Consider the following 12,081-nt stretch of genomic DNA (forward strand, 5'->3'; position numbering starts at 1 on the left):
TTTTTATAGCGTATGTAACTCAGTTTCATTTTTTTACTTTATTGGTAAAAATTTTCACAAGAATAAACTTGATATGATTGTTATATTGTATCAAATAATTTTATAATATAGTATCTGAATTTCTATGATCTAAAAATTTAAAGTTTGATTTTTGTTAACTCAAAAAAAAAAAAAAAATCTCTTGTTTAATTGTTCTGCCGTGGCCAGTGGCCACTATCGGTCCCTGTAGATCTACCCCCTTCATCTTAGGGCCAAATGCGTACACTTGAGTTCTTTCAAATTATCAAGTAGCATCCTACGTCAATAATAAATAAATAAATAAAAGGTAATCAAGTAGCAACATGCTGTAGTTTGTCTTACATACGTTTACACCATACTGACATTAATAATGTCCATTCTTCAATGTTTGCTTTACTAGTAGACACAGCATGTATGTTTCCGTAAGCTACCAAAAAAATTTTTTTTCTAGTCACCATTTATTTTATTTTTAACAATAATAAAAATAAACATTAATATATTTATTAACAATTAAATATTAGTCGTATTTATTCCATCGCTAAAAATTTTTTAATGACCACAAAAAATATAATTATTATTATAATATATTTTAATAATGACAAATATATAACTATCGCAAAAACATAAGTTAAATGACATATATAGTTGCCATTAATTATTTGTTTTACGAAATAGAAGATATGTCTTTCACATGATTTGTAGCAATAAAAAAATTATATCAGTTGTATGGCAGTTCCAAAGAAACACCTTGAGATCCAAAAAAAAATCCAAAAAATTCTTTGAAAAAAAAGAGATTTTTGGACAACATTAAAAACTTATTCATTAGCGCAATTAATTTCTACAGAAAATTCAAAAAGTTTTTTTTGTATTTTTTAAATTTACAACTAAAAATATCGATCTTTTGTTGTAGTGATAACTGATCTACATTCTTTCTATATTTTATCAATACTAAAAATAAAAAAAAAATATTTCTATATAAAAAATTTATTTAATCAGTTATTATAATGTTATTTTATATAATTTTAATATATATTTTATAGGAATAGTTGATTTTTTATATACACATAGTATAATAGTTCTTAAAAAAAATATACAATATTTTTCTTAAATTATTCTTAAAAATTTTGTGTCACTCTCATTTTCATACCTATAAATATGGCACAACCTCTAAGCATGCATCACAACACACCCCAACCCAATTTCTTCTTCAAACCTTCTTTACTTCCTTTATTATGGCACATCTAAGGCCAAAACATAACACTATTCCACTTCTAGTTATAAAAGCACTAGTACATTATTTTCTCTTCACATTTAAAACAACCATAGCTTCTTATGATGATCAAACCCTAAATGTAATAGATTTTGGTGCCAAAGCAGGTGGTGAAATTGATTCCTCAAGAGCATTTCTAGATGCATGGGAAAGTGCATGCAACACAATAACACCATCAACAATTTATGTCCCACAAGGAAGGTTCTTAATTGGAAAAGTAGTGTTTAAGGGTAGTCATGAGTATTGCAAGAGCAATGGAATCACAATAAAAATTGATGGTGCACTTGTTGCACCTTCCAATTATGATGATATTGGAAATGATGGGAATTGGTTGTTGTTTGATGATGTTAATGGAGTTTCAATTATTGGTGGAGTTCTTGATGGACAAGGCAATGGTCTTTGGGCATGCAAGAGATTTGGCAACAGAAATTGCCCAATGGGTGCTACGGTATAATAGCTTTAATTAATTAATTGCATTGAGTCTTTAAAATACTCTAGAAAATTCAATGGACATAATAATTTTACTTATTTCAACACTAGTAATTTATTAATTATAAATTAAATTAAATTAATTCAATATATGAAATATTTGTTGAGTAATAGTAGTCCAACAGCCAACAAGTTATAGCTTAAATGACATAATCTCTCCATACTCATCTAGAAGTCGCAGATATAAGTCTTTTTATCTTTGGTAAAAAAAAAAAAGAAAATAGTAATCCAACACCTTATATATGTATGTAGAAACATTTACGATAATAATAAAAATGGGGTTCACATACATTAACTTTGTCTAAGGTATACTCATTCATTTATTATGTTTTGACAGAATTTTATAACGAGCGAGTTTAAAAATAATAAATATAATTTAATTTTGATGTACTTTTAATATAAAACAGTTTTATATGTGTATTTAATTACGTAATAAAATATTAATAAAAGTAATTATTTTTTACATTAATCACGTAATTAATTATCTAAAAATAAATATAATTAATCAATTGTATAAAATATTTTATATTGTCAATATATTAAAATTAAATTATAATAAATATTAGATTTATACCTGTCTAATAAGAGTTTTTTTTTTTTTAATTATCTAATAGTCCTACTGGTATTTAACTCGTTCTCCACAAGGTTATAGGTGCTGACGATCCTCTAATAAGGCATCACTACTTGAAGACTTTCTTTTTCAATGTAATATATAATTCCCAAAAATTTTTCAAAAGAAAGTTGGAATATATAATTGCATTTATGGTCATCAAACTATTTTTTGGTATAAGATAATTTTACTAAATAAGTGTTGAAATTATTTCATTTATCTAGCTAATGTCAAACTAACATAATAATCATCCTACCTACTAGTGCATATATGTCCTTAATCAAATAGTACTATTGCACTTAATTGTCCTCTCTATTAGTGTATATATAGAATTTTAAATATATTTAAAACAATAATATTTTAATAATTTTAATTGTTGATTTTAATTATAAAAAAATATACAATATATTAATTAAAATCAACCGTTAAAATTAATAAAATACATTAATTTGTAAGTATATTTAAATTTTTTTTATAATATAAATGTTTCTCTGATGATTTTATTTTTTCTTGTATATATTTACAGAATTTAGGGTTCACGAATTCCAACAACATTGTAATAAACGGTGTGACCTCAGTGAACAGCGAAATGTACCACATAGTAATAGACAGAAGCAAGAATGTGAAAGTACAAGGTGTTAGGGTTTCAGCTTCAGGAAACAGTCCCAACACTGATGGCATTCATGTTCAACTCTCATCATTTGTAACAATCATTGCATCCAACATTGCCACTGGTGATGATTGCATCTCAATTGGTCCTGGATCAACCAATTTGTGGATACAAAACATAGCTTGTGGACCTGGTCATGGAATCAGGTACTTAATTACATATATTAATTTTTCATTTTTCATCGAACTAATTTTACTATTAACCCTTTTTACGTGGCAGTGTTGGAAGTTTGGGGAAAGAATTAGAAGAGGCTGGTGTGGAGAATGTGACCGTTAAAACAGTTACATTTACAGGAACTGAGAATGGTGTGAGAATCAAGTCTTGGGGGAGACCAAGCAATGGCTTCGCAAGGAACATCATTTTCCAACATCTTACTATGATTAATGTCCAAAACCCCATAGTCATTGACCAAAATTATTGCCCTAATGAGAAGGATTGCCCCGGTCAGGTAAATTTTCAAGAACATATTAATTAAACTCCTCTTTTTTTTAAAAAAAAACCGATAATTAGTAAATATTATGTTGTCCAATTTTACTTTTCTGAGTACCGAACCAAAATGTTAACCTTAAAAAAAATAGGATGATGATAAAATGATTCCTTAGTTGAATATTCATAATTATATTATCATTTTCATTTTATTATTGTGCAAAATATTTAATAAAAAATTAAAAATAGCATAAGGTAAATAAAATAGGATGATGATAAAAATATTGATCATTTTATCACTTGTCTAATAACAAAATCAAATGAGTTCAACCAGATAATCAATGTTTTTCAGTTAATATTAACTAAATTTTTTTAAAATTATTTTTATCCTCTAAGTTTTAAATTTTTTAATTTTAAATTTTAAATATTAAATTTTAAACTATAATTTTAACTATAAATCCTAAACCTTCTGAAAATGGAGGTTAAAAAAATAATTATACAATAAAAATATTACCAAAAGTTAATTAATTAAAAATTAATTCGTTATATTTACTTTTTTTTCTTAAGTCAATATGTGTAATGATTATAAATATATTATATCAGTCAATATAATAAATATTTTACTCTTTTAATAAGTAATTATCTTTTGATAAGTATTAAGAATAGCACAAATTATTAAGTGATTTTAATAAATACTTTTTGAACAATAATGTAGGGAGTTGCGAGCTAGAATGGACAAGAAAACTCGCATGTTATGATACCTATAGTTTCAGTGACGATTATGATAGCTATATAATTTTAGCAACACTTAAAAATATTATTAAAAATAAAATAATATTTTTTAATTTAAAAAATAAAAAAAAAACATTACCAAAATATAAAAAAGATAGTTTTAATTTTAGTAATACTTTATAAGTGTATGTTGTGATAGGCATAAACATTCTAGACTCCCCTTTTATATAATATACTTTTTTTTTTGCTTATATATAAAAATGTCGTATTAGGCTAACTGAATACATGTCTTGTTTTTTGGGACATACAAGCAGAATTCCGGGGTTAAAATTAGCAATGTAATGTACCAAGATATTCATGGGACATCAGCAACTGAAGTTGCGGTTAGATTCAATTGCAGTCCAAGGAATCCGTGCAATGAAATCACCTTGGAAGATGTCAAACTTACATATCAAACCAACAAACAAGCTCAAGCTTCATGCGTTCATGCCCAAGGAATCACTTCTGGTTTTGTTCAACCTAACGCTTGTTTCTCATCAAATATATAAACGCCATATTTAGAAAATTAGAGAAAAATATAGAAGCAATAATAATGATTAGCTAGATAAGCAGAATCTAATAATATAGAAGAAGTACCATGTTGTATTTTCCTCCTTAATTTTCTCCAATTATTTTGATTTTCTAATAATAATGTTTTGTTGAATAATTATCTAGTTTATTGAGTTTGATGATTGACACAATTATTTTATACCCAAGAAATTAAAAGTAGTGGCAACTTTAATAAAGATATAATTATTTTGTGTCTTTTTTATCTATTTAAGAGTTTTAAAATAAGTAGTTTTATAATATAATGTTAAAATTTTTATGAGAAAAAAGTTTATAATTTAAGTTTTATTATAAAACAAAAATCAACATATGATAAATTAAAAAAAAAAACGTAATATTGACGAGTCAATGTTGCTCGCATTCACCCTAACTATACCTAACAATTTTATATCCACTGCTATTTATCCTTTGAAAAAGTATATGAATCAGGGGTCATCAACCAAAAAGTAAATAATTTAATTAATTTATAATTATATTTAATTAATTTTATTTATTTTTAATTTATAATATTTGATATTAATTGCTTCTCACTTCAAATTAAAATTTTGAATGATATGTTGGAGAATTAGGAGTGAAAATTACGGAACTTTATTTTTAACAATCCCGATTCTTAGTATATAAAAAAATTTATAAAATATATAAAAGAATATCCATTTAATATGAAAAAGAAACATTTTGATACTTAGTAAAAAAATATTCTAATGCCTAATATAAACACCATCTTTTTAGATTCATCTAAAGATATTTGACTGATTTTTAGCTAATACCCTCTTGATTTCTAGTATTGCTGTTATGCTTTTAAGTTTTAATTGTCAGTATGCACTATTTGAATAATAAATGTTTCATCCTCTGATCTTTAATTATACTTTTTCTAGAGATAAGTCAATATAAGCGGATTCACAGTAGAAATTAATTAATATGTATAATGTTTAGGCACTAAATTTATTATGTACAAATGGATTAAAAAAATTGGATAAAAATATAAAATATCCCTTTTGTTTCTAGACTTTGTTTGGTGGAGGAAAAAAATCAGAAAAGAATAAAATTGAGAAAAAAAATTGAGATAAAATTTAATTTCTATTAATATATTTGGATGGAAAAAAAATAAAAAAATATTAAAAAATAATTAATTTATGGTATTTATTTAAAAAGAAAAGTGAAAGAAAAAAATTAAGTAAATAAAATTATATAATGATAATTTTATCTTTTATACTATATAGAAATGTTATTAGGTATATAATTATGTAATATATTTAACAACTTCATTAAATAATAATAACAAAATTTAACTACATTTTTAATATAATAAGTTAGGAATATAAATTTTATAAATAATAATAATAATAATAATAATAATAATAATAATAATAATAATAATAATAATAATAAATTATAAAATTAAAGTGATCTATTTAAATATAAATTCTATTTTCGTTTATTATTCATACTAACACAGATTAGAGACAACTTTAAGAGGAAGACATACATAAATCAATAGCTCCAAATATATTAATAGATCATATTATATTATTTGATTAATATATTATATCTTATATTGCATTAATTAATACACATTAAAAAGGTCTTACATAATAACAAGTTAAGGTTGACTAAAAACAAAAATCACACTATGATAGAACTAACGAAGTTAACACTATTACCTGGAACCTCTTTGATCAAGTCATTACTAATTACATAGACTTTTTTGACCAAGTCATTACTAATAGCATTAGTAAACAATAATTATAGTTATGAAAATCACAAAATATAAAGGCATCATATATTATTATCATATGCCTTCATAAAGTCATAGATATGTTACTCACAAAATATAAAGTATCTTGATCCTAAAGCCATATTTATGTCGGTCTCAAAATATTAGCCACATTACTAGGACTATTGTTCCTAAAGTGCATCAGCTTCTTTCATCAACTCATATTATGGCAAGACGCACGGTAGTTAGAATACCAAAAAAAATTTCTCTTAGCTCTATCTTCTCTGCATATATAAAAAACAGTAACATTTCATGCGCAATGCTGACATTACACCTAAATTCTCTAACTCAGTCTATACATCATTCTCATAGTAAATTTGAGGCTTACGTTGCTCAAGAATCACAAGTCCCTTTTCAGCTATTTACACTTGTTGTTTAACTATTGGAACTTGCTCCTTAACTACCAGCACTTGTTCTTTAGTTGTTAACACTTGTTTTTCAGCAATATCAATTGATCTCTTATAGAAACGATTCCCGATCCTTCATCATTTTAGTCAATGCTTGAATATCCTGACTCATTCTTTCCATTTCTGATTCTAATATATCACTCATGGTTGATTTACGTTTAATACCTCTTGATGATGTTCCATGAGAGCCAGTTGATTGGTTAGATAAACTAATTTCAGGATTATAGCCCATTGTATAACTAGTTGAATCAGGAATAATTGGATCATCATTCCACCCTTCTTACATATTTAAGAAACTATCATCATCATTCAAGTTAATTGTTTCTTTATTCTTCTCAAACCTTTTGACATTTTCTTTGGCACATTACAAGAAAAACGTTGAGTACCGTCGGATTTACCGTCGCAGAATAGCAATGGATTTACCATCAAATTTACTGGTGGTAACTACGTCGAATTCATACGGTTAAGTAATTATTGATGAATTCTGTTTTCCGACGAATTCTGTTTACCAACGAATTCTATTTTGGTGACCCGCAATGGTTTACTGTCAGAATTTTTTGACGGTAAATCTGACGATAAAAGGGGCATAAATTTAAATCATTAATCTCTTCTCCCTCATTCGAACCCTCACCACCATCCCCCTTTCTGTCTCTGGCATTCCAGCTGCCGTCACATTCATCTGCCGTCGCCGCTGAGACCACCGTCGTCGCCACCCTTCTTCGTCACTATCAATCCTTTATGCCGATGCCTCGTCATTCTTCTCCTTTTCCCCCTCCATATATCTCTCTCTCCTTTGCCATAACCACCATCTGTCGTCACTATCATCTGCCGCCACCGCAACTTTGGCAACCAAGGCTGCAACATCCACCTCTTCCCTTATTTCTTGCTCTATTCTTCATTACAAGTTCTTGAACAACTCTTTTCCAATTCCTTTAATTTTAGTTTAATTTAGTTTAGGTTTGAGTAGAATTTTAATTTTAATTTTGAATCAGCTTCAAAGTTAGTTCAGTTTAGTTTTCTAATCTTAGTGGATTTAAGTTGATTAATTTAGTTTAGTTTTCCTAAATTGATGACTGTTTTACTGAGAAATTATTGATGAGATTGTTTGCAAATTGTTTAATTTTAGTTTAATTTAGTTTAGGTTTGATTTGAATTTCAATTTTAATGTTGAATCAGTTTCAAAGTTAGTTAAGTTGGGTTGATTAAGTTAGGTTACATTCAATACATTAGGTTTTGAATTGTTGAAGTGTTTGGAATTGTCTAATTGTGTTAATTGCTGCGTTGATGACTATTTTGCTAAGGTTTTAAAAATCAGACCGGACCAGCCAGTTCGACTGGGTTAATCAAGAACCGGTCCTCTAACCGGTTCGGTTTTGACCTTGAAAATCGTCCTGCAAAAAATCGGATAAAAATCGGTCAAACTGATAGTTAATCGGTGAACCGGATGAACCGGCCAGATTTTTTAAAGTTTTGATTTGCTACCCCCACCCCTCAAAACGGCTAAAGAATTTAAATATGGAAAAAAGATGTGTGTTTTTTCTGAAAATGGACGTTTTGGGCATATATACAGGCAGGTGGACATTGCAGAGTTGCAGGCCCAACACGCAGGCAACGTGCTGACTCAGCACGCAACCCACGTGTTGAACACGTGTTCGAAATCTAAAGCAACATGCAGGTTGCCAGTTGACACGTGTCCATATCTGAAGCAACACGCAAGCCACGTGTTGACACGTGTCCACATCTGAAGCAACACACAAGTCGCGTGTTCACACGTGGCGGCCATCCATCAACACGCATGATGCGCGATTCCTACGTGGTAGACAACTCGTAGGTTGCGTGTTGCACACGTGGCGTACGTTGGTTGGATGACTTAGCAACACGTAACCTGCAAGGTGAGTCTTTTGCCTATAAAAAGCCAAGCTCGTAACCATTTTGCTTCATTTTGAGAGAAGTATTTTCCTCCAGGGTCGGTACGATGGAGGGCACAGCAAATATAGTAGTTTACTAAAACAGTGAGGTCGTGCAAAATACGTATGAGGGTGTGAGCTTTGCGTGTGAGAATATGTTTTCGTTTGTCATTTCGTGCACAATAACGTTCGCAAAACTACAGTACGGACTTTGTCAAAGCATAGAGGTTGATATTGTAAAGAGGGTGACCAACATTCTCTACAGGAGTCTGGTTGTTGTTTTTGGCAGCTTGATATAGTTTGATGTTATGCCAATAGTCGATGAAACAAATATTCATCGGATGTTTCATTTTCACCAGCAAACTCAGGTGCAACACCTGAGGATTGAGTTGTACGTTGAGTTTGAGCATATTGTTGCAGATGAGGTTCAACCTGACCCAGATGTGCAAGATGATAGAGTTGAGGCGTACTTGGGCATAAACGATGATAGCGATGAGGAGTTCGAAGCTATGTATGAAGCCGGTGATGAGGATGAGGATGGCGATGGGGGAGGTGAGACTGTGGCAAAAACTTTAGTGGTTCCATCTGCAGTTAGTCAACCGATGAACGTTCCACCCTTTATGCGTAGCTTGGATCTTGACGCCATGCATGCACCGGAGTTTTCCGGATATGCAAACATAGGGACGTAAGCAGTGGGTAGTATATTTACTTGATTTTATTTTAGCGGATCAATGAACGACAAGTTTGTTTTCTTATAGGTGTTACTGATCCTGAGGATGGGGAGTCTAGGATTGGAATGGAATACGGTTCAAGAAAATCAGTCATTGCGGTAATTCGGAGTTACATTATCTCCAGAGGAGTCGATTACGTTGTTTATGAATCCGAACCATAGACGTTCTATGCAAAGTGCAAGACTTACGGACGTGGGTGTGACTGGCTTATCCGAGCCAGCTTGATACAGAAGAAAGCTTGTTAAGGAGATTCGGAGATACAACGGGAGGCACATGTGTTCCATGGGAACGATCTCACACGATCACTCCAAGTTTGACTCGGACACGATTGCTGAGGCTATGAAGCCATTGGTTAAATCCGACCCATCCCTAAAAGTCAAATCTATAATTGTAGAAGTCCAGGCAAGATTCAACTACACTATTAGTTACCAGAAGGCTTGGCTGGTAAAGCAGAAGTCGATAGCCAAGATTTTCGGTGGATGGGAAGAATCTTACCAAGCTTTTCCGTTATGGTTCTTGGCGATGGTTCAGAAAATGCCTGGTTCACAAGTCCAAATAGAAACACGACCCTTGTATAACGGGAGTCAAGAGGTGGACGGTCTTAGGATACTTCATCGGGTATTTTGGAGTTTCAATCCATGCATGAGCTTTCAAATATTGCAAGCCACTGGTGCAGGTTGACGGGACCCACCTATACGAAAAATATAAAGGTTTCCTTTTGGTTGCAGTTGCGTAAGATGGGAATTAAAACATTATACCGATTGCTTTTGCCATTGTAGAGGGTGAGACTGCTGATACATGACATTTTTTTCTCAGTAATTTATGAACACATGTTGTAAGAAAAGACGGCATGGGGATAATCTCTGATCGTCATGAGTCAATCCGGGCGGCAATAAATCGTAGCGGAGGTGATTGGAAACCTCCGAGAGCATGGTGGATGTTTTGTATTTGGCACATTGGTAGTAACTTCTTGAGGTAATTCAAGGTTCCGTACTTGCAAAAGCTTGTGGTCAACATTGGATATTCAAGGATAGTGGAGGAGTACAACGCCGACTATAGGAGGTTGCAAGAACGAAGTGAGGCATATGTTCGTTGGTGCGACAACTTCGATTGTCCCCAGTGGTTGTTGGCTTTTGACGAGGGACATCGATGGGGTCACATGACGACGAACCTTGTCGAGTGGATTAATTCGGTGTTGAATGGTGCTCGAAATCTTCCTATATTGTCACTAGTCCGAGCAACATATTATCGGTTGAACGAGTTGTTTACGCGGAAGAGTACTAAGGCTTACTAACGCAAGCGTACTGGATTTACTTTCTGTGAGTAGGAAAACATGCAGCGTGCAGGTAACATCATTGTGAACCGGTTCGATAGAAGAAATGAGGTGTTTGAGGTGCACAAAATGCCTAGTAGAAAAGTGTTAGTTGTTGATCTTGCACGACGGAGGTGCGACTGTGGGCATTTATAGGTGGAGCGACTTTCCATGTTGCCATGTGATTGTGTGCTGCGTTAACCAGCGAATGGATTGCCAGGTATATGTCAGCGATGTATACAAGATGTCAGAGATTCAGAAGGTATACAGAGTGGAGTTTGTTCCGTTGGGCGACACGGAGACATGGCCTAATTACACGGGACCGATGATGGTCGTGAATCCGGCATTGTGATGAAAATCAAAGGGTCATCCCAAATCGACTTGCTATCTAAATGAAATGGATTCACGGGAAATGCGTGGTCCTCGGGTATGTCATCTTTGCGAAAATCAGGGTCATAGTCGCAGTAGATGTCCTCAATGTGCTGGACCAAGTGGGGTTGGTGGCAGTGGTGGCTCGTAGGGTTGGTGGCAGTATTCTCAGTTCATGTAGTTCAATTCTGGATTTTGATATCTATGTAATTTTAAGTTAATGTATTGAGTTAACGCATTCAACTCCTACTTTGACTCAAGCTGAAAATTAATACAACAAATAGAACAGTAAAAGTAAAAAATGTTCGACTAATGAGAAATTAAACAAAGTTCGACTAACTGAAAACTAAAACGAAAAATAAAATTATGAAGTAAACAAAGTGCGACGGAAATGAAAACTAATACAACAAATTCAATGATGATATAAACATAGCTTGTCTAAACTGAGAACTAATACAACAAATACTCAGGGCTTTTTCGTGAAAACATCCATCGCCTTGTTCGCTAACCCTCTAATACTTGACGGTGTAAACCTGGTAGGTGGACGAACATCTGTCCGTAGGTTGTACTGATGGCCCCGACTAACTCTCTGTCTCTCTGTCGAACTGGACCCACCTCCATCTGCCTGTCTGTCTACTGGACCTAATCCACCTGTCTGGGCGGAAGGACTGGGATATACTCACCATCATGCTCCTGTGTCAGTTCATTCAAGTCCAGACCGATCGGACCCTACTGTGATGCATTCATACGACCTCGATCG

General features: G+C 31.8%; 1 protein-coding gene across 1 annotated transcript; it reads left to right on the forward strand.

The window, feature by feature from the left end:
* Positions 1-1,250: 1,250 nt before the first annotated feature.
* On the forward strand, positions 1,251-4,763 carry LOC112777030 (polygalacturonase-like). The gene is made up of 4 exons (XM_025821308.2): positions 1,251-1,736; positions 2,914-3,203; positions 3,277-3,505; positions 4,530-4,763. The coding sequence occupies exons 1-4, from the start codon at positions 1,251-1,253 to the stop codon at positions 4,761-4,763; spliced, it is 1,239 nt and encodes a 412-aa protein (XP_025677093.1).
* The last annotated feature ends 7,318 nt before the right edge of the window (positions 4,764-12,081 follow it).

This window comes from Arachis hypogaea, chromosome 19, assembly GCF_003086295.3.
Source record: "Arachis hypogaea cultivar Tifrunner chromosome 19, arahy.Tifrunner.gnm2.J5K5, whole genome shotgun sequence".
Classification (NCBI taxonomy): domain Eukaryota; kingdom Viridiplantae; phylum Streptophyta; class Magnoliopsida; order Fabales; family Fabaceae; genus Arachis; species Arachis hypogaea.